General features: G+C 35.2%; 1 protein-coding gene across 1 annotated transcript; it reads right to left on the bottom strand.

Moving 5' to 3' along the window:
* Positions 1-10,869: 10,869 nt before the first annotated feature.
* Positions 10,870-26,848, bottom strand: LOC115910160 (solute carrier organic anion transporter family member 1C1-like). Its single transcript, XM_030960073.1, has 14 exons — positions 26,738-26,848; positions 25,345-25,486; positions 25,117-25,249; positions 24,075-24,202; positions 23,715-23,861; positions 21,456-21,554; positions 20,242-20,478; positions 18,948-19,112; positions 17,441-17,636; positions 15,601-15,766; positions 14,632-14,813; positions 13,193-13,257; positions 11,817-11,934; positions 10,870-11,092 (listed from the first exon to the last, which is right to left on the bottom strand). Exons 1-14 carry the CDS (start codon positions 26,846-26,848, stop codon positions 10,870-10,872), a joined length of 2,112 nt encoding a protein of 703 aa, XP_030815933.1.
* Between the last annotated feature and the right edge of the window lie 293 nt (positions 26,849-27,141).

Below are 27,141 nucleotides of genomic sequence, written 5' to 3'. Positions count from 1 at the left end.
TCCATCAGGTGTGAATAGTTTCACTTTGTTCAAACTGGGAGGTGTTACCTAAAACAGTGTTAAGTGTTATCACTACTCTTTTTTTGAATTTCAGAGTTTTTTGGCAAAATGCCCATCTGAGAAGCATTTTATCTGTATCTATACCTGTATCTATCTAGATCTAGATCTATCTATATCATCTATCTTTATATCTATAAATCCATATATCTATGTCTATATATCTAGATATCTAGATATAGATAGCTCTAGATAGATATAGATTAGATATATATATATATATTAGATATAGATATAGATATAGATGATATAGATGATATAGATATCTCCAGTGCAGCAGAACAACAGAACTGACTTTAGTTTCAAAAATCATATGCATTTTCCTTTCCAATAAAGCTCTTGGGATTTGAAAGAAAACATAAATTTAATGCATCATTGTGAAATATGAGAATGTAAGGGATAGCCTGGAGTTCTGTGCAGGCCCACTCTGAGTGGCATTAGGGTCACCAGACCAGGGATGGATGCTGTGCTCAACTCCCTTCAAGGATAAATGTCCTACATGCAAAGATCTCTCAAGTCTTTCAAAATACCAAATTGTTTGCTGCATTCACCTGAAATCCTGGCAGTTATCAATTATTTTTAAAAGGTACCTGCAGTCAGAGCAACGATTTGTTTCCTTGGTGCTCCTTCTTGTGCATGCTTTCTGGAATTCCTTACTTACACTAAGTAGCTGCAAGTATTTACTTGCAAAAGCTCCTTAGTTTCCAATTATTCACACTTTTCTTTTTTTTTTCCCCTTCTTGAAAACAGATTTTTGAAGGAGAATTCAATAGCTGACTCACTTCTGAATCATCATTAATTTCAGCCCACCAGTCTTTTTTTAATCCTCATTTTAATACACAGGATTTAAAGTTGTTTGTTGCTTTCCTTGACTTCAGGAATGCATTGAGTTGGTTAAAACGAAGCAGTATGGAGAGCAAGAAATGCTTTTGCCATCCAGGTCTCACAAATGCCCTCATTCCTGCCCTGTTTGACAAATACTCCAAGGATCCAGAAAATTCAACAGCTACTTCTTAAGGTCACCCAAGCATTAGTAGGGCTGGAAAACCTGGTTTTGGGTCAGATTTTTATCTCTATAATTATGACACTGGGATGCACTTTGCAGTCCATTTGAACTTGCAAAAAATGTCAATATTGGCATGGAAAGATACAGCAGGCAATTTATTGAACAAATATGCTCCTGTTGATCCTTAAAAGGTTTGGGAGGACTGAACATTTCAACAAATGTGGAACTGCAGAAAACTGACATGGCAGCACGTACTTAAGGAGGTATGGATGGGCCAAAAATCAAAATAAAAATGTGTCACATCAATGCATTACCTAAATTATTCTAAAAACAGATGAAATGGTGAAAACAGTTATCAAAACAGTGCAGAGAGCACACGTGGGCAGTCTCTGCAAGTCATCAGCTCCCAGGTGTTATTTTGAAAGCCAAATTAAGAGATCAAGGAAAAAGGACTGGAAATACAAGGAATAGAACTGATTACAGTAACGAGACTAAATTGCCCCAAAGTTTGGTATTACTAATTAAAATCTTCAAATTATCCAGTCCAGCTGATTCAAAAAACGGGAATCCCCTGGGTAGGGCCTGCAGGGTTTGTGTTTGTTTGTGTTGGTGTGAGTTCCTGCGCGGTGCAGCTTGAAGGGAAAACCCTGTTAAGGAATTACTGCTCTGCTTGTGATCACTTCTTTCTAAATTGCTGCCGCTTATCCTCCGCACTGATCAGCATCAACTATTTGTGTATCTTTCTGCCCCTCAGGTTTTATCTCAGAAGATGTCTTCTGGGATCTATAGGGGAAAAAAAAAAAGGGGGAAATTCATGGTATTTCCACTAAAATTTCCATTCGTGTATTCAGCTCTTATCTTCAACACTCTGGAGTCAGAGAAGAGAGAAAAACGGAGCTGGAAATAACAATTTTATATTACATAAACATTTACATATATTACATTAAAAATTATATGTGTATATAGCAATTATAAAATATATAACAATTTTAACAATACATAAATATAAGCATATATAGATATATATGATAATATAGATAATATATCTATATAGATAATAATATATTATATATAATAGTATACTAATATATAAATATATAAGAATATAACAATTTATAAACATTATATATATCTATAATTTATAACATAATATTAAAACAAAGTATTTTATATATAATAATTTATAATATATATTATAAAAATATATAACAATATAGCAATATATAAAATATATAGCAATTATATATTGCATAAACATTTATATTTTACATAAACAATTATATGTATATAAAAATTATAAAAGATACAACAATTAGAACAATATATAAACATTTCTATATATAAAATTTATATTATATTAAAAATTAGATATATATACTAATTTATAATATATAATATTATAACAATATATAAATAGATAACAATATAGCAATAATAAAATATATAACAATTATATATTACATAAACATTTATATATTATATAAACAATTATATGTATATATAACAATTAGAACAATATATAAACATTATATAATAATTTATAATATATTACAACAAAGTATTTATATACAGAATAATTCATAATATATAGTATTATAAAAATATATAACAATATAACCATATATAAAATATGCAACAATTATATATTACATAAACATTTATATATTACATAAACAGTTATATGTATATATAACAATTAGAACAATATATAAACATTTCTATATATAAAAATTATATTAAAACAAAGTAGATATATATACTAATTTATAATATATAATATTATAACAATATAAAAATATATAGCAATATAACAATATATAAAATATATAACAGTTATATGTTACATAAACATTTCTCTTTTTCATAAGCAATTATATGTATACAACAACTATAAAACATATAACAATTATAACAATATATAAATATATATGATTTATAATATATAATATTCTAACAAAGTATTTATATATAATATTTATTATATATAATGCTATAACAATATATAAATATATAACAATGTATAAATATATAAAAACATAATATATAACATATACAACAATTATATATTACATAAACATTCGAATGATCTGACATGACAAGAGTTCTTTATCTTCCAAAACTTTGCTTGGAGGATAGGTAGACATTTTGTGACACACAGAAGTTGAAGAGGTTACCTTGGCTTTTGGAATGCTTGCATCACTTCCTTACTCTGTCACAGTCTTATTCGTCAGTCAAGAAATGCAAACTAGGTAAAATAACATTTTCCAAAGCACTTATAAACTTATACGTCAAAAAGTCCTGAGTCAAAATGTGTCTTTTCAGTTTACTTTATAATGAATGAAGTTCCAAAAAGCTTAACTCATGTTCAGCAATGAAACAGGACCACATAAATGCTTTGAAAGCTTCAATTTGTGTTAGATGACAGCAAACATACAAGAAAGGAAGTGCTTTAGGATATATTTCCTATTCTAAACAGATACAGCTTCAAAAATCAGGATGTTATATTATTTATTAATGCTTATTGAGATGTTCCCTTATTCTGGGTGAGCTTAGCATGTCTGAAAAAATTTTATTATATATAGTTCATAAATCTTCTGGAAACATTATTTTATCTGAAGCTCCCACCCTTTCATTTCTTGACTGAAGGAGGAATTTTTGCCTGGAGAGAACAGTTCTGCTGCTGCAAGTTCAGCTTTGATTCCTTTAGCCTCCAATGACAGGAGTTATGAACACGCCTTTGCCTTTCCAGCACAGGGTTTGGTTTTTGTGCCATCACCTTCCCAGGATCTGCAGCAGGTGTAGCTGGGCGCAGCAGTGCCAGCTCACTCAGCTCTGAGCACACCTGCAGAGTAAATCTCCTCATATATTCGTTTATAATTTTATGTTCCAGCCATTTTTCCAACCAAAAGAAGGGCAGGTGTTGGCAGGCTACAACAAATAAGAGATTGGAAGAGTCAGGGATTGGCAAACATTCCTTATCTCCAGGAGGGTTGGGCCTGTTTGTGAGCTTGCTCTGAAATGACTCCCCAAAAACCCCTGAAAAATAAAAGTTAAAATGTTTTGGAGGTGTCCTGTTGTTTTTTGTAAAGAAATATTTATTCAGTTAGCCTAGCCTGGTACTAGATTTTTTCAGACTTGTGAGTACTAATGATTCTAAATTTAAAACTGTTATCCAAGTTACCTAAAAAAGGACACCCAAAAATGAAAATCTTCCTCTAAAGTCATTATCATATTTTTAAGATGCAGATCCACGCCTATAGACATTGATGGGAAAATTTTCACAGTCTCCTAAATTCTTCTCCTCATTCGCAATTTTATTCATGTGCTGACATGTTCCACTCTGCAAAGAGGGTACCTTGATGAGCCATTCTCCAATGGATATACTGAAATTATATTTGGCAAAATATTATATATATAAAATGTTATAGATATATTATGTATATTATATGTAATATTAAACATAATATATTCTATATAAATAAATGCAATAATAATATATTGTTACATATTATGATGTAATTATTATATTAATTACATTATAAATAAATTATTAAATTATATATATCATATATATAACAATTACATATAGAGCTGAAAAACCAATGTATTATATATAATATATATTATAAGTATTTATAAATCATTAAGTAATTATAACTTATTCACAATTATAATCATTAATTAAATTATTATAATTATATAAAATAAATAATATACTGTATATAACAAAATTGTATTATTACTATATAATTACATAATATTGAAAATTTGTATAGTAATATATAATAAATAATTCTATTACAAATAACATGATTATATATAATCTAAACTAATTATATATAATATAATATCTATTATACATAGTACATATATTATATATAACAAATATTATATAATAATACATTAAAATTAATATTTCTAATATATGTACTAATAATTATAATAATAATATAATAATTATATAATTATATATTATAATATAGTTAGACAATTCTATTCATACTATATAAATATTAACTATAGTTTCATAGTAAAATAATATTTTAATATATTATAATATTATACTACAGAAAATTAAATATATTATGTACTATAGTGCATATATGTAATAAAAGTATAAATAATAAAATATGAATATAGAAAATAGTATTCTATAATAATATTATATTAATATATATAATATTATATACAATGTTACAGATATATTTTCTATACACTATATATAATATAGTTTAGTAGTATTATACTATATGTAATAAATATATTTATTTAAATTATAGTATTTTATTATATATTATTATATAACTATTATAATTATTACAATATCTATTATGAATATAAATTATTGTTATATATTACTTTGTATATATAATTATTAAATATAGCATATATTAGACATTATATATTGTTATTAATTATATATTTATTATTACAGTAATAACTATAATAAATAAAAATATATATCTAATATAATCATATATATTTTAATATAATTATATTACATATAATATTATATATATGACATATAATTTTTACATAGAATATATAGATACTCTATATTATAACATATATTATTATATATAATATTTATAATGTATTATATATATTCAATAGGAATATATTAGCCAATATCTTAATAAGTAATATTATAAAATTATCATAATCTTGTAATAATTATAGAATAATATGGAATACTTTTCGATAGTTATACTAATTATATTAATAAGACATAAAATCTAATTCTAATATTGTAGTACTTTATTATACTAGTATGATATTGTACTATAAAATACAATAGATGTTATAGCGAATAAAATAGTATAACATCTATAGTAATAGTATGTATAACATTATATAATAATATATACAATGTTATATATACATTGTATATGATATATTTTATCTATATTATATATATATTATATTATATTATATTATATTATATTATATTATATTATATTATATTATATTATATTATATTATATTATATATAATAAATTCAGTTATTTCAATTATATTACATTATATGTATTATTGTATGATTATTATAATAATTATAATATATGTTATAAATGAAAATAGTTGTATGTATTATGATATTGTTAATGAATTTATAATTAATATATATTAATTAATATGTATAATATACATTATATATTATAGACGTATATATTATATAATAATTTTAATAACAATTAGAATATATATGAGATATATATATAATATACTTAAATAACATATTATATATCTCTATAATAGATACATATCATAATATCATAATATAATATCAATATTTACTTTTATTAATTAAAAATAGATGATAATTATTACAGATTATTATTTTTGATTCATATTTATAATTATATTTTATTTATTTATGTTCATTATATTATATTATGTTTATTATTATTTATTACATATGCTATGTATAATATATATTATATATATTATTTTATATATATAATAAACTCTCATATTTATGTCTAGTTGAATATTCTATTTGGTGGCCGTTATAATCTTGTGATTCATACCTTGTGAAGAATAAAATTTTATTATATATAATAAATATATATTAAATAGATAATAATCTATTTACGTGTTATGTTTAGGAGATGGTTTGTTACTCATGTAGCTGTTGCTTTAAGAAAAATGTTGAAGCAATCAATACAGAAAACCTGGCAGGACCTCTGAGCTATTTCAGATCATAATATTGTCATTATTATTATTCTAATTACTATAACCTGTTATTAGTACAGGAGTAATATCTCAGGTTTCATTGATCTTGTCAGCTAAGTCTTTGATGATGTGACCCATATAATACTAATTTTTGAGGTAATAATATGGAACATCAGTGTTGCAGTGATAAGATTATATTAAAATAAATATGCATTTCAGTGAGACTGAGTCATTTATGGTTTTTGCAGATAACAAGAGCACTCATTCATTTGGCAGCAATATTTCCTACTGAGAAACGTGAAACTCTTCTGATTATTTCCTGCCTGCTGACTTCAGAGAAGGAAATGCTACATTTTATAGAAATGCCTTGTAGTGAGACACAGCTGAGGAGAGGAATTATTTAGGTTTGACAGTCACTGATTCAGAATGTCTCTGGTTTAAGATGCAGATCTGTAATAAGAATTTCAGTAATACTTCCCATGGCTTTTTTCCTGCAAAATGCAATTATTTTTCTGAACAAATCTCAAGGATTCCATCAGAATATTTTGTAAAGACCTATATTTCTCCTGTAACAATATCTTATTAAAGTTCAATTACTCTTCATAAAGTTCAATTATAAATATATACAATATATATAATGCAAATTCAATTATATATATACAATTACTCATTAAAGTTTATTAAACTGAAATCTGATGACCTGTTGCTTTCTGATATTCTCAATCACTCAAGATTTGCTTATTTCTTCACTAAAAGTGGCAATCACATTACAGCATATTTAGAATACCTAACTAAAAAAACCCCCAGCACTTAGTCCCATTGAAAAACAATCCTCAGCTTGAAGTGTGATTTAGTTATGTTTATGTACTTCAGAATAAATACATCAATTAAATAGAAAATAACACTGGGATAAAATAATATTATTCAGATCGTTATTAGGAGTATCAGCTGGAAAAATATGACCATATTTCAAACTTGAGGAAGGCAAAATGACAATATACTCCACAGGGAAAACTGGTAGACTAAATCTAATGTTACCTATGTTAGAAAAACATTTTGGATGCTTCAAATTTAAGTTGACAGCCTGAGGTATTTTCTGTTTATTCTGCAACAACTAGTACTTTATTCCCAATTTATTTCAGCGCCAGGATAGACAAGAGTTGTTGATAATGGGGACACAAAAGCCATAGGACGATTGTGTTTTTGTAGTTTTTGTAGGGTACATGATCCTAATGCATACAGAAAACTGTGTGTTTAGGGATGCTTTTTTTTTTTTATAAAGAGCTAAAAAACATCACAAAACCAGGTAGTCAGAGGTCATTATGTCTGCTCAATGTATATTTAAAAGCAAAGAAATGCCAGATAACTGAGCTGTCTCCTGTCTTGTGTAGTTATTCTGGCAGAAGGCCTTTGAAAATGTCATTAAAGAGCTTTTTGATATCCTCAAGGAAGAGTTGGGTAAACACAAGGCTGATGCCCTTAAATCTCCCACAGTCTGATGAAAACTCACTGCCTTTTTAATTTGTTTATTTTGATTTCACTGGACTTACCATGATTACATACAATGATCCCTAAACTGTATGTTTGTAGTCTGTATTTGAAAGCACGCCTGCCTTGGTAGAGTTGCAAATTTGCCCCCAAAATGGCTTTCTTGGTTAGCAGTTTCGCTTATAAACTTGGAAAACAACAGGTTTTTCTTCTTTCCTGGAGGATTTTCCCAGTGATGGGGCTCAGACACAGGACAAAGATGCCAGTTTTGATTCCAGAGTCGGTAATGTGATTTTGCAATGAAACCAGAGCCCCAGGGGCCCCTCTGCCTCTCAGGCTGGCCTTTGGAGCAGGAGGAATTAGAAGGGAGAATGTCTTTACTTCTTTTCTGGTGTGAGAAGCAAGGAGATAAAAAACTTCTGCAAAAATCCCACTTGGTTGATCACCTATTTAATTTTTTGCGTGTTCTGTACTAGCTGGCTGTTGAAGTACAAGCTGTTCCCTTGAAGAAACCTCTACATTCTGTTCACAGGAGAGTGCTAGATTTGCACTCAAAAAACAGAGTATGTTGGAAACACAGCCTTGCATTTGTCAGAATACTGAGTGAGAGCATACTCACTTAAACCTCCTACCTGTGGCAGGGCTTGTGCTACTATCAATTCAGGACTGTTATGAAGAATGATCTTAATTCTTATTTGTTTGAAAAACCTCACTTTACTAAGTTTCATGTGGGGTAAATATCTGGGCATGAATCATCAGATCTGACCAGAATTTCATTTCCAGTCTGACATCAATTATCAAGGCACCTTTGATAAAACATTACCTCCTGGGAAAATCAAGATACTCCCACCAAAAAGCAACTTATAATATAAAAAAACCCCAGTGTACAGAAATAAATACCCAAACAACAGAAGTAAAGGGAAATGATGTTAGTATGAGTCACCTGACTGACTCTGTGTCTGGCATAGATCAGGAGTGTTTCTAGAACTGCCAAGGCATTTATTCAATGTTAAAATTCTCCTTACAGAAGGAGAATGACACACCATTATTTTCTCTGTGTACAGTTCCTGAGGTTTCTGGAACTTGGATTTTTCTTTAATAATTTCCAGACCTAGATACACTGCTGGTATCTTCTGCATTAGAGAAGTTTATAATCAGAGTTTATAATCAGTTTATAATCAGAGCTGTGAATGGAAAAAACAATGTCTACGTGTGCTGCTCAATGTCTTTAAGCAATAAAATGCAATCAAATCCATCCCTAAAGGCCAGGATGTGAGGACCTTCCTTTCAGTGACTACCCAAGCCTTTTCCCATCCCATCTGGGGCAGATGGTAGAAGAAAGGTTAGAAAATCATTTAATAGAGAGAATCCCTCTCTTTAGCCCACTTATCTCCTTCTTTCTGAGATGAAGTGTTGCAGATTTTTCTTTATGTCCATTATCTCTATTCCATATCCTAAGGAAGTTTAAAATTAGGAAAGATATTTTGTTTCCTAATTTTAGGTTTCTGCACAGCATTGCAGGAAGAAGAAAATAAAGCAAAATTGTCAGCATCACCACAAAATGTCTGTGGTGATAATTGTCCCAAGTAGGTTTGATCCTATTGCAAAGGTTCTTCCTGAGAGCTGCCAATAAAATATCACAGTAATAATACTTTTTAGAGATTTCTTTCCCCTTTTAATAACTGTTGTGATCTTCCTTTTAATAAAGCTTTAGTCTGGACAAGGCTGCCTGTGGAAAGCTGTGAATTTTCAAGTATTCAGTACTGTGTTTCAAGGTTACTGAAGGCTCTTTAAACAAGGAAGGAAATTTATATATATGTGGTACAAATACAGTGGTCCTTTGGATAAAAATGCCCTCCCTTCCCTCCACACAAACACCAAAAAAAAACCCCAAATCAAAGAAACTTAAACACCTATCACTTTATTGCATCAGTTCAGAGTAATCTTTCTCAAGCCCATTACCGAGATGTGCTGCAAAAATGAATACACCACTTTCTTCATTTGCTCTCCACTTTGACTGTTGAACACATTTTTCTTCAAAACTTCATTTGCAAACTTCATTTCCTCTCCACTTTGACTGTTTTTCAAGCCAAACCCCAGAGTTGTGGTGCAGTTTGAGTTCTGAGGGTGCTCAGTGACAGCCCTGGGGTCTCACCTGGCCATGGTTCAGGTGACCAAGCCTGGAACAACGAGCTCAGCTCATGAAAAGCCATCAGAGAAGCCCAAGTGAAACTTGATTGTCCATGTAGAGCTGTAGGACTAAATACAGAGCAAGAGAACTTGAAATAAAGTCAGTGAAAAATGTCAAAGCAGCTTATTGTGGGTTTCTTCTTCTTAATTTTTCAAGCATAATCAAATTTATGACACTTGCAAAATTTTGGCTTGTCCTACTGTTGGTCTAGAGAGGGACTGAGAGCAAGAGGATGGGAGAGTTCCCCAAAATTTTGAACACCTTTTCCCCTTATTGTTGTTTCAGATGAGGAAAGGAAGAAGATAGGGTAAAGCAAATAAAAGCCAATGTTCAAAGACACTTTTTTGAACTCCCAAAATGTAAACTAGTTGTTGAAGTCTGTAATTAGACCCCTTTTGTGCTCAGAAAAACTGGAGCACAGGCAAAGTTACAAAAGACCTTTTTTTTTTTTTTACATATAAGTTTCCTCGCTCTCCTCTGAGGTTCTTGAACCAGGAAGAATTTCTCTCTTGTTGGCAGTTTCTGGTTCTTTGCTGGTTGATCTTTCTGCATTTTTACTATCTGTCATCTCTTTGCCATCTGGTTTGAAGCGTTTGATAATTAAAACACAGAGCACTATGTACAAGAGACAGCATCCTGCCCGTAGTCCTGCAATGAGGCCAAGATACACATTCCTAGGGGGAAAAAAGGGGGCAAAATGCATTTATATTAATAAAACTTTCCAATTCTGTACGGAACCAAGTAAGACATAAAGAGCAGTTTGACAAACCCATCCATTCTCAGCCAGGTATTGCTTCACATTTAAAAATAAGAAACAACAGGCAGAAAGGAAATGACCTTGTGATATTTAGCCCCAGACAGGCTCTAATCAGGTCTTAGACTCACAGCAGAAATGTCTGGAGTGTGCTGCCATCCAGCAGACTGTTTTAGGGCTGACAAAAAGGAGCTGCTCCAGCTGGGCCTTTTTGCCTGTTGCCTCTGTCCTTCCCCAGCTCCTCCTGGCCACAGCTCCCCAGCCACCCATATCCTCCCTCCGAGGGGATTTTGTGAGATTTCTTATACAATAGGAAGGAAATAAATGAGGGATGAGGGACAGAATCTGCAGAGCTACACGTACTCCACATTTTTCCAGCACCCCACAAAACCAAAGTGTCACGGAGATACTCAGTGCACTTATTTCATTATTCAGTGCAGACTACAACCAAAGAAGTAATTCTCGTGACTTCAGGCAGTACCCTGCAATTTTAGATGTCAGATTGAATAAAAATTATTTGGTTTATTTACCTATTAAGGTCTAGTAAGGAAGAGTGGTGCTGTCAGACCCTAGTCAGACAGGTGGCATGAGGAAAGTCCCGCTTGGTCCCTGCTCCCAGATCCCCAAACCCCAAAGAGGATTACCTGAACTCTTTTGTGTCATACACTCTGCAGGACCCTGATCCCCCACAGCTTTTTGTCCCCCATTTCAAGCAGGTCTCATCTATCAAGGCACCAAAATAAATAGGGGCGGGGAGTCCTCCTGCAAAGAAAATTCTTATTACATGATCTCGGACATGGAGATCCCATTATTTAATGTCATGTAAAGAAATGAGGAAATCAATCTCCAGGTTTTTTAATTATGCCTGCATAGAATGGGACTAAACATCCAGTTCCAGCTTTGAGATGACAAGATTTACTTAAGTAAAAGTACTTAAAGAGAGCTGAAACAATGGACTTAAAACAATAGCTTAATAATATCCAGCAAGGGAAACATTAGCAATTCCCTTTAATGGTATTTTTATTAGAAGTTTAACTTCCTTTGATTAAAGAAATAATATAACCAACTTTTGCAATCCCTGGTGTGGAATTACATGCCATGACATATGAATATTTATGTATATTGATGTATATATTCAGGTCTTGCCATTAAAAGGGGATTAGTGCAGTGCAAAGGGATGAAATTAAGCACTTGCTCCACAGAAACTGAGTAATAAGTGTACTATTTATGTAGTACTGAAAAAATTTATTTTAGACAGATGATAATGTTTTAATACCATCAGCATGAGGGAGAGTGTGCAATTTTCTGAAGTTAACTGTCCTATAAAAGCAGAAGATTGATTCCCTGCAAAATATGGACATTGAAAAAGAGATCCAAATAAATGACTGCTTGGGCTTTCCTGCCAGGCAGAGATTTCAAAATCAGCAAACAAGGGAAGATGAGGTAAGGTTTGTTTGAGGCAGGGCAGACTATGTGTCTGAATAATTAAATTATTGTTTACTGGGGATAAACTCAAGAAACAAAATAATAGGCAAAGTGCACAGGAGCTTTAAGGGAATAATGGTCAGCAAAAGGGAGGATGGGTGTGAGGGCTATGCAGACTAATCAAGCTCAGGTACTTGTGTCCACAATTAAAAAAAGAGAAACTCAAAAGTAAAATGAAATTTCATTCCTTTGCCTCATTTATTTTCAGTGTAGAGACCTGAAAGAGGTAATCATAATATGTAAATAATAATAATAATAATAATAATAATAATAATAATAATAATAATAATAATAATAATAATAATAATAATAATAATAATATGTAAATACCAGGTAATCATCATATGTAAATAGCAGGAAATATGTAGTAAGTTACTCCAAACACTTTGAAATGTATAGTCTGCTTACAAAGAACAATTTTGGAAAATTTCTTTTGTTTTTCTCTGGAGCAAGGGCACTGCAATGGCTACCTCTGGTCTACCTCTTTGGCTTCTTTGTCTACCCACTTGAACACCCCAAAGAAATTCAACCTTACCTAGTACTCTACCACCCAAAGCTTCTATCCCAACAGCAAAGGATTTCAGGTCTGGTGAAACAGATCTGGAAAGCAAACAAAAAGAGCGTTGAGGAGCAGAGGAATGGATCTGCAGCCATGCTGAGAACATCTGCCCATGCCCCACCACAGCAGTGCTGTGGCTTACCCAGCACAGCCCCCTGGAAACCTGACTGAAAACATCCACCGAGTTAAAATTCTGATGTAGAGCCTCCTTCCACAGAACAACACCCACTGAAATAAATGCAAGAATCTACAGAGACTCATCTTGAGCCGAAGGAAAACAGGTTGTGAATACTTCTGGGAGATGATGCACAGGGACATGAAAGTGAATCCACCGGAAGAAGGCAGTTCATGCCCATAAGTTAAGCTCAAGCCTGGCTTTATGGGGGGCTGCACTGTGCAGTGATGACCAGAGGGAACAAGGGTGTGCAGTCCTTGCTGATTTAACCACATCTGCCTCCAGCATTTTACAGAGAGACAGCAAACGTGAGTGACCTGGCTGTAAAAACACCTCATTGCTACCAGTGGAAAGCAGCCTGTGCCCATCAGGTGAGCTGGAGAATTGACAAAACCCAGAGGGGAGCACTGAGCTGGCTCAGGGGCAGGAGGGAGCCTGGCTGTGCCCAGCCTGCCCTGCTCTGCAGTTTGTACACCACTATGTTGTCTCTTCAGCATCACCACCAAAGGCTTCTCACCACACAAAACAGGGCTCTGAAAACTGGCCAACAAGTTTTATACACACCTGTCCATAACCCAGGTGCATTGCACTTAGAAATACAGCAGGAAATCAGCAGCTTAGCCAAGTTATTTAGTCATGTACAGTGACCATTGTGATTCACCCATGAGCAGGAGGATAAAGACAATTCCATGTGACAGGCACAAAATATTGTCTTTTCTTCTGAATGTAAAATGCTTTCCAACTGAAGGAATGAAAATTAAAAAAAAAAATATTCCTGCTATAATTCTTCTTCTGTCAGCTGACCAAAAAAATGCGAGTATCAGACTTCTCCCAACACAGAAGATATTGTGAGGCCACAAGGCTTAACAAAGGTACCTGTTTTTCTCTGAATAATGTGAACAGCACTGGCTATGGCTTAGCAATGCATCTCATTTCAAGTCCAATGCTCCGGTAAAAACATCCCTATCACTGGAATTGAAACCCAGCATTCAGGATCAGCATAATGCCCCCCCTTTCATCACCAAAGTATATACTCAGCATCAAATTAGAATTAAATTTCTGGACAGACATTTTTGCTCTGCCTCTGCAAAGAGCTGGATTTCAGAGCGCAGGTAAATAAATCCTCAGGGGCAGAATTTGATCCACATGCCATTCCTCACAGCAGGAATGAAATAGTAGATAGCATTTTCTGTTCCTCTTTCCCCAAGCTTTATGGTCAAGGTAAGGTAAAGTATTTCACCTAAACATAATCATGTATGTAGGAGTGCCTCCTAAGGCTAAAATAAATGCACATGCAGTCTGTAATGCTAAAAAATAGGGAAAGGCTTTGGCACAGCTTTCTCTTTGGCACTGTCCCAAAACTGCAGAGGAATTGCCAAGCCCGAGCCCTTGTCCTTCCACACAGCTGCAGTTGTGAAACACCTGAAAGGAGAAGATGAGAAGAAGAATTTATGTATTCAGAATTCAGCATCAATAAACAACCATTTCATCAGCTAGATTTTTCACTCTCCACAGCAGCCAGGCTGTTGTTGATGGTGAAAAATCCTCTGTAACCATCTCTGCAGACTGATGGCCAGGTCACTGATATGCTCCAGCCTCTCTGAGCTGCTCCAGAGACACAAAGCAGCTGGAGCTCTAGTTTCAGCCATGCCTCTGCTAGAACACAAGGTGCTCTGTGTGTGTTTAAAGTGGGTCAAAGCTAAAAAAATCAGATGTGAACTGCTATCCAGCCATTCTGCTCAGGTATCCCATGAAGAAGATGTGTAACAACAACAAGAAAGAGAAAAAATAGAGATGTGGACCAAATATGAATCATGCATATAGGTCATTATGTGCTTAAACAGCATTTGGATTGATAATGGGCTTTGAAATTACCAAGAGACATGGGTTTGGAGGCAAATTTTCCTGAAGTGAAGCCAGAAAATATTGATGGGATGTTTAAATACAAGCCAGGTAATGCTGCTTATCTTTTTCAGTATTGTCAGAATTGACAATTCTGCTTCTGCCAGAAGATATAAGCATTTGCACACTCTTCTGCAAACATAGAGTTTTCAACAGTCTTGCTCAGGCGGGATTATTTGAAGTCCCGGAAATGGCTTTGCTGCTGATAAAAATATCTTCCCCACACCTAATCTAAAGCTGCCCTCTTTTAACTTAGAACCCTTGCTCCTTGTCCTATTTCAGAGTTATCTATCCCCTGGATATTTACCATATTTTTTCCTGTCCCAGATGAGGATTTGCACCCAGCAAAGCAGGCTGTCATGTATGTGATGCCATTATCCCCACACACAGGGTCCCACTGGTCCAGCTTGCAGCTGCACTCAGCATTGCAGCTGGCCACGTAGATGTGCTTGCTGGAGGAAAGGTGCTTCGTTCTGGAGGACAACAGGAGGAAATTAAGGAATTATTTAGTGGAACTTTATAGTTAAAATATATATATATATATATATTAGGGAGTAGGCAGGAGAAACATGGAGAAAGTGAAGTAATCAAAATAAACAGATATCTGCACTGTGACGTTGTCATATGGACACTAAGGAGATTTCAGCTAAAGCAAAGTTCTCTTGGGATTTTTCATCAAGCAATAACATTTCTATGGATTGCCACTGAAAAGGCACGGAAATGAAAAGGCTGGGTGGGAATATGTGGCATTAATTTTGCATTTGAAAGCTCACCCTGAGAAAATCATACCTAGAATAGAGATTCTACATGGTCCAAGGAAAAACCATGATTTCCTCAGCAGCAGGATATCCTACCATATCCAGGTGATAGAGGTAGGGTGCAAAAGTAAATAAAAGTACATAAAACCAAAACAGCAATTGACATTTTTCCACTGGACCCAGGTCACTGTATCAGGACACTCTGAGCACATGTTAGCAGTGCTCAGTATCCAGAAAGTGTTAGGAGCCCACAAATCATCCTGGCTGTGAGGTAAAATGTCAGGTAAAAATGTTCAAAATTTGCCTTTTCTTCCTCCTTCTCCCTTCCCTCAGCCAAGAGCACACATCATGTGGGCTACATTTCCCCAAAGTCTCTTGGAAGGGAAGAGAACTGAGGGGTTTAGCCCTCATTGGGCTGTTGCTTGTCTTCAAAATATAAATTGTTAAATAGGTAAAACACTAAATGGGTCACTTAACCAGAAACAACCCTGGCATGTGCCAAATCCTCCAGACTCAGTTCTCCTGGAGAAAATGTAAATGCTCTTTATATATTCTCTCTTGCTGTTGATGCTTATTTTTAATTCACTCTGTGGCATCAGATGTTGCACTCAACCAGCTTCTAAAATCTATAAAAATATATAGATTATATTTCTATAGTATATTTATTTATTTTCATATAATGTAAACAATAAACAACTTCTACTTAATCATATTAGTCAATTCTACAAGAGTCCTACATTTCCCACAACACCTTAAACTGAAGCTTTGAAATTGAAGAAAGAAATTTAATTTGACCTAAATAACAAAAAAATATAACACACCTGAACTGTAACCAATCACAATGCTAAGAAATGGAAAAAAACAAAACAAAAAAAACAAAAACAAAAAACACCAATCAAAAAGTATATACTTATTAGTTTATAAAATATATAAAAATATGTATAATGTAAAGAATAAACAAAAAAAGAAAAAATTTCAAAATGTACTTAATAGTTTATAAAATCAATAAAAATATATATAGTGTAAACAATTAACAACTTCTACTTAATCATATGAGTCAATTGTACAAGAGTCCTACATTTCCTACCTTAAATTAAAGCTTTGAAAGAGAAGAAAAAAATTTAATTTGCCTGTAATAAATTCATCTTTTTTTAGAAATTTGCCAGAATATGTAGGTATATTGTCAGGAACAAAGAATTTAGTAAAAAAGAAGTGTCCTGTTTAAACAAATTCGGAAAATAAAATTGGTATATTTTCCCCATCCCCAGCTTTAGGCATGGCTTCAGACTGCCAATTCTGTCTCAAAACCTTGGATTTTTTTTCTGTGCATCCCCCCAAAGCAGCAGCTGTGCCAAGTGACCCTGGCAGCCCGAGGTGAGGGGTACAAACCCAGAGTAGGGCGCTGTCAGCCCGGCCACCTGCAGCACCTCACAGCTGCACGTGAAGTACAGGAGGTTCACCAAATACGCCACCAGGAAGGTGATGCAGGCAAACTTGGCCATTTCTGTTATGTGAAGCTTGAATTTCTTGATCAGGAAGCCTCCTAGAAACATGCCCAGGATTGTGACAGGTAGAAGTATCACACCTGCAAAGAGACAGTAAAAAAAATGTTAACTGCTCTCATTTGCATTGACTCTTTTAGAATACATTTCTAAAATAAATAGGTATATTTCACTCTATTTCTAGAAGAAATAGACATCAGATACCTATTTTTGGGCTGATTTTTTGAAGTTCTAGTATTTATATTACCTTTGAGTAATTTCACATCCCTATTTTCTTTTGCAAATCATATTATGATTTCAGAAAGCTCAAAATTCATTTTTACTATGTGGTTGTTTGTATGTAGATATAACAAAACCTGTACAGGTTCCTGGTAGAAAATGGAGTAAATGTCTTAGCTCATACACACTTCATATAAAATAAAACATAAAACTTTATGAAAGCTACAAAAATGTCTCCAAAATGGAACATAAAAGGAAGATGCATCTGGTTCTGCACTGGATTCCATTTTGACCTGAGACTGAATAATGAGATTATTTGCATTTAGATTTAATCTGTTCAGTATTTCACAAACACCAGCCCTCACTTGCTAAACAGAGAGGTTTGACAAGGTGTTACTGGCAGGGGTTTGCCTTTCTCTGGTTTTATTGTTGATTGGTTTTCTTGGTCATTTCTGTAAAATTTTCTCAGCATTCAGAAAAAGAAAAGATAGGAAAAAGAAAGTTCTCCCCACATTTGTAGCTGACTAAGACATTGTGTCTTCAGATTAAAGTAATTCAATATCAGTTCTGCAATGATGTCACTTAGCCTGGTTTTCCTTTCAGATTATGAGACCATATCAATCACTGTAAGATTAATATAATTTCAACATTCTTTTTTTGTACAACACTGTTAAGTACTTATTTCTGAAGGAACTGGCAAATAGAAAACAGCTTTGAAATTAATGAAGTGACTCAAACTTTTATATTTTGGCCTCTTATTGCTTATAAAATTTGAATTTGTAATCAAAAGGAAATATGTTACTTTGAAAAGAAAAAAAAATCACACATTTCATTAAACATTTTAAAATTTCTTTTCTATTAGTTTTTACTAAGTTGCAGCTGATGTCTGATGTGTGGTTTTTACTCATGAAAACAGACACAGCCTAAATCTCACTATGAAAAAACCTTCCACCCAGTTTTAATAATCCTCTAGCTCAGTGAATTAGGAGCCCTAGGAAAATTAACACTAAAATTAACATCCATTTTCAAAATACAGCAAGAAAATTAGGAAACCACTACATGCTTTCTTTTTAACCAAAAAAAGTTCACATAAGCTCCTTCTAAAACAGAAGGCAAGATAATAAATAAAAGCTTCCTTTTTGACACTGGAATTTGAAAATAAATCAGGTACCTACCAATTAGGAAGATGGCTTTTGCCACTGACACATTAAATTGCTGCTCCATAAACTTCGTCTCATAGGTTATTATCCCAACAAGGGAGTTGTACTGCAGGATAGTGAGGAAGATGAACACCGTAAAAATTGGATTTCCAAACAGCTTCCTGAGTGCTGGCAAGAAATCTGCAATGGAGAGGAAATACTGAACACCCTGCTAAACACACAGAGGAGTTGTTTTGACATCCTTTAGATAGTGAAATTAACTTGGATTTAATTGCTGGCTGCGTTGCAGGTTGTAATTCTGTGCTTATCACAGCACCTGATTGCTCAGGTGAGAGTTCTCATTGCCAACACATGCCTGATGTGAAAGGAGGAGCAGCACAGAGGGTGCTGAGCTGGGAATCAGGATCCTGGATTATTTTATTATATTATTATGTGTGTGCCACAGGGCTCCTCACTCACAGCACAGCTCCTCAATGCCTGCACAGAGCATCAACACCCTCCACCAAGAGTAAAATGTGGTTCCCAAAGCAGGAGCCTTCACCAACCACACAAGGACCCCACAAGAGAGTGATGTTTAGAAAACAGAAGCACCTGGCCCCCAGAAAAGGCTGGAATCATTTCTGGGACCCTTGGTTAGAATATTAAAATCCATTAAAATAAAGTGTGTATAAACATGTGCGTTTAGACTGTAGTCTGGCTCTTGGCACAGCTGCCTAAAACACATCTGCTGTAGGTGTGCACATATATACAAACAAAACCTTGGATCCAATAATAAAAATATAAAAATAAAAGCAATGGATGGTTGGATCTGGTGGTTCCTGTATGAGATGAATTCGGCTTCCCTGAGCTCAAACACAGGAGCTACAAATCCAGGGAGTCTCCAACATCCAAGGTAGTCATAATGAGCTCCATGTTTCCTTCCCAAACATTTGCCTCAGTTCCTTGCCAAACACTTGCCAATCCTAGCTTGCCCACTATGGATTGGTCACTAATGAGGGATGGGATGTTTTCCCCACTCTCTCCTCATAACCATGGGATTGTAGCTGTCATACATCACCTCACAACCACCAACTGAGCATCTCTGGTGCTCAGAGAAACAGCACAGGTTTTTCCCAGCTGTCTGACATCAGGAGAGGACTGAAACTCACCTTTAACATGTAATTATAATGGCACAAATTAAAGACATTTTTGTCGATAGTTTGCACTGCAGAAACCTGCATTTGCTGAAAGTTTTGTGAGTCCATGCTCAGCTCACAATGAATCCATGAGACAGAATTCATATGCAAATATTTGGGCAATAACATTTCACCTTTTACTGCATCTGAGAACTTTAATTGTGGCTGAGCTGGGGGTTCTATTTTACAGGGATCTCCTTGAACAGACAAGTGACTAATCTTCAAGTTTTCATTCTCTCCTTCTTTTGGTAATGAATAGGGCAAAAACCAAAAAGGCAATGAAGCAATGAAGTTGACAGCTCCACAGATAAGCAATCCAAGCCACCAGGCACCAACCCAACGGCTGTCCTTAGGATTTATGCTGATGCCATCTATAAAATACAGAAAGACATGAAAATAGGGTAAATATTATGCAGAGCAGCTATTATAGATTATTATACATTACTGTATATCCTCATATATATAATAAAAAAAAAGAGAACAGAGGTTATCTATGTCCCATATTAAGAATTTAAATGCAGTTTGATTCAAATCATAGAATCATAAAATAGTTTATGTTGGAAGGAACCTTTATGATCATCTCACTCCAACCTCCCTGCTTTGGGCAGGGACACCTTCCACTATCCCAGGTTGCTCAGAGCCCCATCCCATCTGGCCTTGGACACTTCCAGGGATGGGGCAACCACAGCTGCTCTGGATAAGTTGTGAATGATCCATCCCTGGAAGGGAATCAGCCCATGCAGTCAAAAATAGATGTGTCCATTCAGGCCCATGGTGGCATTTCCCTGCCACAATCCTCCAATACTCTCTAGGGGAGTGAGCACAAAGGACCTGTACCAAAAAAAACCCCTTCTCTTTCTCAATATTCCAGAGTGCCCTCCTTCTCCATCCCCAAACGGTACAGTTTTTTCCCCAAATTTCCTCAATTTTTCCCTGGGATTAGAGACTTCTAAGTGATTTGAACAACAAGAATTTTGAGATTAATCTTTGCTGCACGCTTTTTAAGAGAATGTACTTTTTGCTAGGTGTTGAAAGTGTCCATGAGCCTTTCACTGTTCCCTCAACAGGGGGATGGCCTTTTATTCAACCAATCATTTGTTCTCAGCTGCACAGCAAGGGTGTAACAAGTGTGTGTGCAAGCTTTAAAAAAAACAACAGTGGGGGTTTCTCAAGGGCTATTCCAACCATGCTACAATGCCTGATTTTAAACCCCCAATTTTTGAGCAGGAAAAACTCTCTAGAGAACTCCTGTTTTTGGGGCAGTGAGCTGGGAAGGTGTGGAGATTCCTACAACCAGACATCTTCTGGCTTCATGTGCCACTCCATGGTGGTGACCATGGTCCCTCACCAATGTCCACAATGCCGACGTCAACCCAGAGGCTGGCACAGAAGGAGCCCAGCAGGAAGCCCAGCGTTGGCCCAAACATGCCTGAGGATCTCACCAGGCCTGCAGGAGAAGGGAGACAGCAAAAAGACTGCTTGGACAAGGCAAGCCTTCCTCTCTGAGGGCAAGGAAATGAGAGAGGAAGGAGCAGGGCATTGCAGAATGTCCTGAGGAGTGAGCTGCCCTGACCACAGCTGGGGAGGGAGATCAGAAGCTGGGATGCCCCTAGGAGGAAATGAAGGCTGCCAGAAACTCACACTGCATTTTGCTGACCTGATGTGTAAATAAAGCACAATTTGATTTTGGTTACCACTACTAGTAATCAACAAAAATTAAAATAAAATATCTTCTAAATAATTCAAGCATAGGTTCTCACACTCCCTTGCCACTCTGTGTTGTTCTGTTGAAATTTAGTTGTGAGCAGGTAACAGGACCAAACTACAACTCAGTCATTTGGATTCCTGAATTCCAGTGCAGAACTGACACCTTGAAGTTGCAGAAGGATTCATTCCATTGGAAAAGAAGGAATTCTTTACCAAATGCCTGTAAGTTCTTGCCTACATCCAGCACTGTGCTCTGTAAATCCTTTTGTGTTCTACTGCAGAGATTTTCCTCCTGAGAGAGTTGGTTTTGCAAACTCTCTTCTGAATGTACTGATTGCTCAGTTTATCACCCAGAACTTCTGTAATAAACTGTTACATCTTAACAAATATGCTAAATTTTCTGTTCCTTCCCATGGCAACTCTAGTATTATTGCTGTCTACCAAAATTATTTTAGTTCATTCTATTAAGAAAATGCTGTCTCTGCCTCAAAATAACTTATGTACTTACTCAACAAAACATTAAAGGGCAAAGAAAAAAGGAGAGACAAAGCTGAGACTTCTTGTTCAAGGTAAAACAATGAGATTAATGCTCAAAATTCATCAGCAAGGCTTGACTGACTTTTTTATTATAGGACTTTTTGTTGTTGTTGTTCTTGTTTGTGTTTTACAAAAACACTGAGTATAAATTGATTCAGCCAGATGACAAAAAACAAGATATAGAAAAGAATTAAAGTTAGCCAAGAAAAGGAATTCCTGTTCCATAGAAAAGACTGTTTCAACTTTCACTTTTTTAACAAAGTGGTTCAGCCCACCAAAATGGAATAAGTGACTGAAAACTGCTATTCTAAATGTAAAAATGAAATGTTTTATAAGCTGTAAACTAAATACTTTATTTCTCTGGTGTAAATGAATGTCCATTTTGGTTGAATCCATGCTTACTTTACCTTTTTATCCCACTTGCCCAGTAGTCCCCAACCTGTCTCAATCTCTCCCACATTAAATTCTGACAAGGACAAAATTCAGCTAAACTTTTACAAATACCTTCAATCAGAAGCTCAGAGGTCATTACAAATATTCTGGATAACTGCTGAGTGGAATGCTTGCTTTTGACACAATTTTCTTCACCCTGCAGATTTCCTCATTCCCAAATGAAGACATTGGCTATGGCCTTACCCTGTAGCATCACATGCTGAGCTCTTCCTGAAACTGTGTCTTAATGTCTTTCTGACCAGCTCAGTTTCACCAACTTGACTTCAGCCCACACAAACATCCCATGCTAAGAAATCAGTTTGCCAACAAATTAATTAGGTTGGGTGTAAGTCTCTCTGTCTTGGGCAATAGGTTATGTGCCGTCAAAACATGATCAAAACCCCAATTAGAAAGGATTTGTTACAACACACTGGCAAGGTGCTGTTTTTCCTTCAGCAAAGAGTGACTTTAAAAAGCTTTCAACTGGAAGTGAAATGTGGAATTCAATAAGCCAGGTAAGAGCTCCTGAAACACATTCACATTGCTGTAGTTAATTGTGACTTCATTAGAGATCCTCACGTTAAGGATCACTCCCTTATCTGTGAAATAGTGATTAGGAAGAATCTGGTTCTCTGAAGATGTGGTACTGAAGTTGATATGCCAGATAAGACAGATATGACTTTGCACTTTGGGGAAATGAGTATTTGATTATGCTTCTCTTCATCACAGAAGCTTCTCTGGGAAAGCAAAAAGGCCATCCTGGAGTTATCCCTAGAAAATAAATGAGAGACCTCTTTTGCACTGCTTGGGGTTTTTTGCCTCTGTACAGCTACCAAAGTTACTCAGATAAACTTTTGTTGAGTATTTGCTTGACTATAAAAAGGTTAAAGAACATAATGTCTAGCATAAAAATGGCTCATTTGTACATTACCTATGTAAAATGCTGAGTTTTCTTCTTTAGAAAAATCATCAATATATGAAACTCCCAGAGGCATAATTGGTGCTTCCCCAATTCCACGTAGGAGATTCCCCACCAGCACAAAAAGCCACAGATAGGAATTTGTTGTTTTCTCACATCCTGCAGGCCATAAATATTTATGTTTCTGTGAGCATAATTCTGACAATGCTTTACAGCAGCAGTAAAATAAGATAAAATATGGGGATTAACAATCATTATAGGGTGGGTTTATATACATTATGTTTTCTAGCAGGGGTTTTACTGCTTTCCAGTAAAAAAGGGTTCACAACAGGGACAAGCAAAGGAGAATCCATCATCAGAGCTTTACCTTACCAGCGTTTATGACTGTGCTGAGTGTTTCTGGAGCATCTGTGGCTGGAGGGCCCTCAGACCCTGGGGAGCAAGCTGACACACTCGTGGAGGAGTTGTCCACACTAACAGTTATCCTTTCATAATTGTAACTGGAAAACAACTGTGTGAAATACAACTGACACATGAAGGACTTTGCTCTGCAGGAAGTGTGTCTGAGCCCTGTTCACATGTGTTCATTCCTGTCTCATACACACAAAGTGAAGGGGAGCCCATTCCCAGTGCTTTGCTTAAAAAAATGGATATCTCCATACCATTTTCAAATGTTCCGATTATTCTAACCCTAATATTTTCCTGAGATAAAGAGCAACAAATCTGCTCCCAGAGATCATTCTTTAGACTGCAGGACAGAGGCAGAGTTCATCCACATCTGTGTTTTTCCATAATGGCACTTCTTTCTTACCTTTGTGAGAGATGCAAGCATGCCAAAGGATTGGGAAGGTAGGACCTGCATCTGACAACTATGTGTTATAGCTTAAATGGGAACGGGGTATTTAGACATTTAATTCTTCCCAAGTTCAGATTAAAACCTTCAGCATTTTAAAGGGGTTATCATGAATAGCCACCATGGAGAAAGAAACCTTTTCCACTAAAATCTAATTACAATTCACTTAAATATAAAAAAGGAAACACAGTTTAAAAATTATATTTATATTTATATTTATATTTATATTTATATTTATATTTATATTTATATTTATATTTATATTTATATTTATATTTATATTTATATTTATATCCATCCCAGGTGAAAAATTCAACCCACTTTATCCTTACTTATGCATAAGTTCTGTAGAAATCTGATGTTTCTCTCCTGCTTACCTGTAGCAAGAGGTAAGCTTTCAGAGAGGAAACCAGAAAGCCAATATTTTAAAATCCACCCATTTTCCTGTTGGAATAGCTGGAAGAAACTACTACTGCCAGGCTTTTAACTCAGTATGCTTTAAAAACCACTTTGTATGATCAAGTTTCATTAGTGCACAACATGAAAAGTCTCCGTATTTACCGTCCCATTAGGAACTGAGGCATCACTGACAAAAAAGCTCCCACAGACATGATGAGACACCCAACAGCAATTATTTTTGGCCTATGAACTCTTGGTCCAAGGTAGCTCACCAACACCATCACCATCAAGTTACCTGCATCAACAGGAGAAAGAGCAAGCACAAAAAATGGGTTTTTTGGGAGTGAAAGAGTACTAAGAAGCACTGATCCACTTTTGAAGCACATATACCTATCTCAAAGCTGCCATCAATAATGCCAACAATTGATGATGAGATTTCAAATCTCCTTTCAATTTGACTGGACATGCTCTTCATGTAGCTTCCAGACAATCCTTTGGCAAAAAAGGAAAATGCCAAAGCTCCTAGAAATATCTGAAGAGAGAAAATAATTGAGTTTGCAAAGTAACAGTTTTTGCTTTACGGCTGGATGCCTCAGCAACCCAGTCAAGAAGCACAAAAATCACATGCTTTGCTTTCTAATTCTCTGTGAGAATAATCTGCCTATTGTTATCATTAAAACAGATTTTACTTTCTTTTTTTAGGGTGGCCTCCAAAACCTCTGCTACTTCAAAGAAAAGGAAAATTGACATTGATGGTATGCATCTTCTAACTTTCTAGTACATATTGGTTCAGCTGTTTCCTTCCTTAGAAAAAACTTGAAGTTTTCCATAGGAAAAACTTCTTCCTTAGGAAAAACTTGTTGCTTATTTCTGGTACTTATGTCACATTCTCATATCTGGTACTTATATCTTTTTACTTCTCCTTCTTCTGTTCTAAAACACATTAACAAAAAGATATATCTGCAACTACCACTGTGACTATAGCACACCTCTAAATGAATTGTTAGCAAAATAGGACCTAATTTTTCAACTTCTGAACACATTTATTGACTTCTGTGAGCTTGGAATCACAACTATAGAATAAGAATGGTTTGGATTGGAAGGGACCTTAAAGAACATCTTTAGATCATCTTTAAGATCATCTTTAGATCATCTTTAGACCTTTAGATCATCTTAAAGATCACCCCCTGCCATGGGCAGAGACACCTTCTACCAGACCAGGTAGCTCAGAGCCCCATCCAGCCTGGCCTTGGACTCTTCCAGGGATGGGGCATCCACAAATTCTGTGGGCAGCCTGTGCCAGGGCATCACCACCCTCACAATGAAGAATTTCTCCCTAATATCCCATCTAAACCCACTCTCTGTCAGTTTGAAGCCATTCCCCGTTGTCAATATTCTCTCTTCATCTTTCTTGTTGGCTCCTTCAGATACTGGAAGGCCACAAGGAGGTGAGCCCTGAGCTTTCTCCTCTCCAGTCCCAATTCTCCAGCCTTTCCCTCTGTGTCCCTCCTCTGGGCCAGCTCCAGCAGCTCCACATCCTCTCTGTGCTGGGACCCCAGAGCTGGATGCAGCTCTGCAGGTGGAATTTCAGCAGAGCAGGGCAGAATCCCCTCCCTCCCCTGTTGCCCAAATCCCTTCCATCCCCCTATGGATGCAGCCCAGAGCATTTTCCCCACCACATATAGCACCAAAGATGGTCATACATAACTAACTGAATTTTGATAGGACTGCAAATGAAAATTCAGTGTTCCAGAGAAAAGACGTGGTGGGGGCTCTTCCATACCTTTAGCTTTGAACAGTTATGGCACAGAGTCTTGGCAGGAGCTGCACTGCCATCGCTGTCCTGGAACAGGGATTTTTCTTTAAGCTGGCCAGCAGTGACTGGTCTGTCCATGGTTTCCTTCTCCAGGTCTTCCTGTTCGAAAAATATTGCTGTGTTTAACTATTATTGGCATAAGAATTTAATGTTCCAATGTTTTTCAGACATACTCAGTAGTGAGATATCTGCACATTGACATCCTTTCTCATCTTTGAACACTCATTAAAGAGTGCTCAAAATAACTACTGCAACTAATTAAGGACTGATGCACCTGATTTGTGACACCTGCTTTCTAAAAGGCTCCAGGACTTTCTCGGACAGATGGAAAAGTTACAGATAAGTCACTGAAGATCTTTTGAAATCTCTGT

This window comes from Camarhynchus parvulus, chromosome 1A (assembly GCF_901933205.1).
Source record: "Camarhynchus parvulus chromosome 1A, STF_HiC, whole genome shotgun sequence".
Classification (NCBI taxonomy): Eukaryota; Metazoa; Chordata; class Aves; order Passeriformes; family Thraupidae; genus Camarhynchus; species Camarhynchus parvulus.
This window is presented reverse-complemented; position numbering and strand designations above follow the sequence as displayed.

Coding starts and splice junctions, on each gene's coding strand:
- LOC115910160 (XM_030960073.1), bottom strand. CDS start 26,848: ATGGACAGACCAGTCACTGCTGGCCAGCTTAAAGAAAAATCCCTGTTC. Junction 23,862..24,074: donor CAGCACAGTCATAAACGCTG/GTAAGGTAAAGC, acceptor TATGGCCTGCAG/GATGTGAGAAAACAACAAAT. Junction 21,555..23,714: donor AAACTCAGCATTTTACATAG/GTAATGTACAAA, acceptor CTTCTCCTGCAG/GCCTGGTGAGATCCTCAGGC.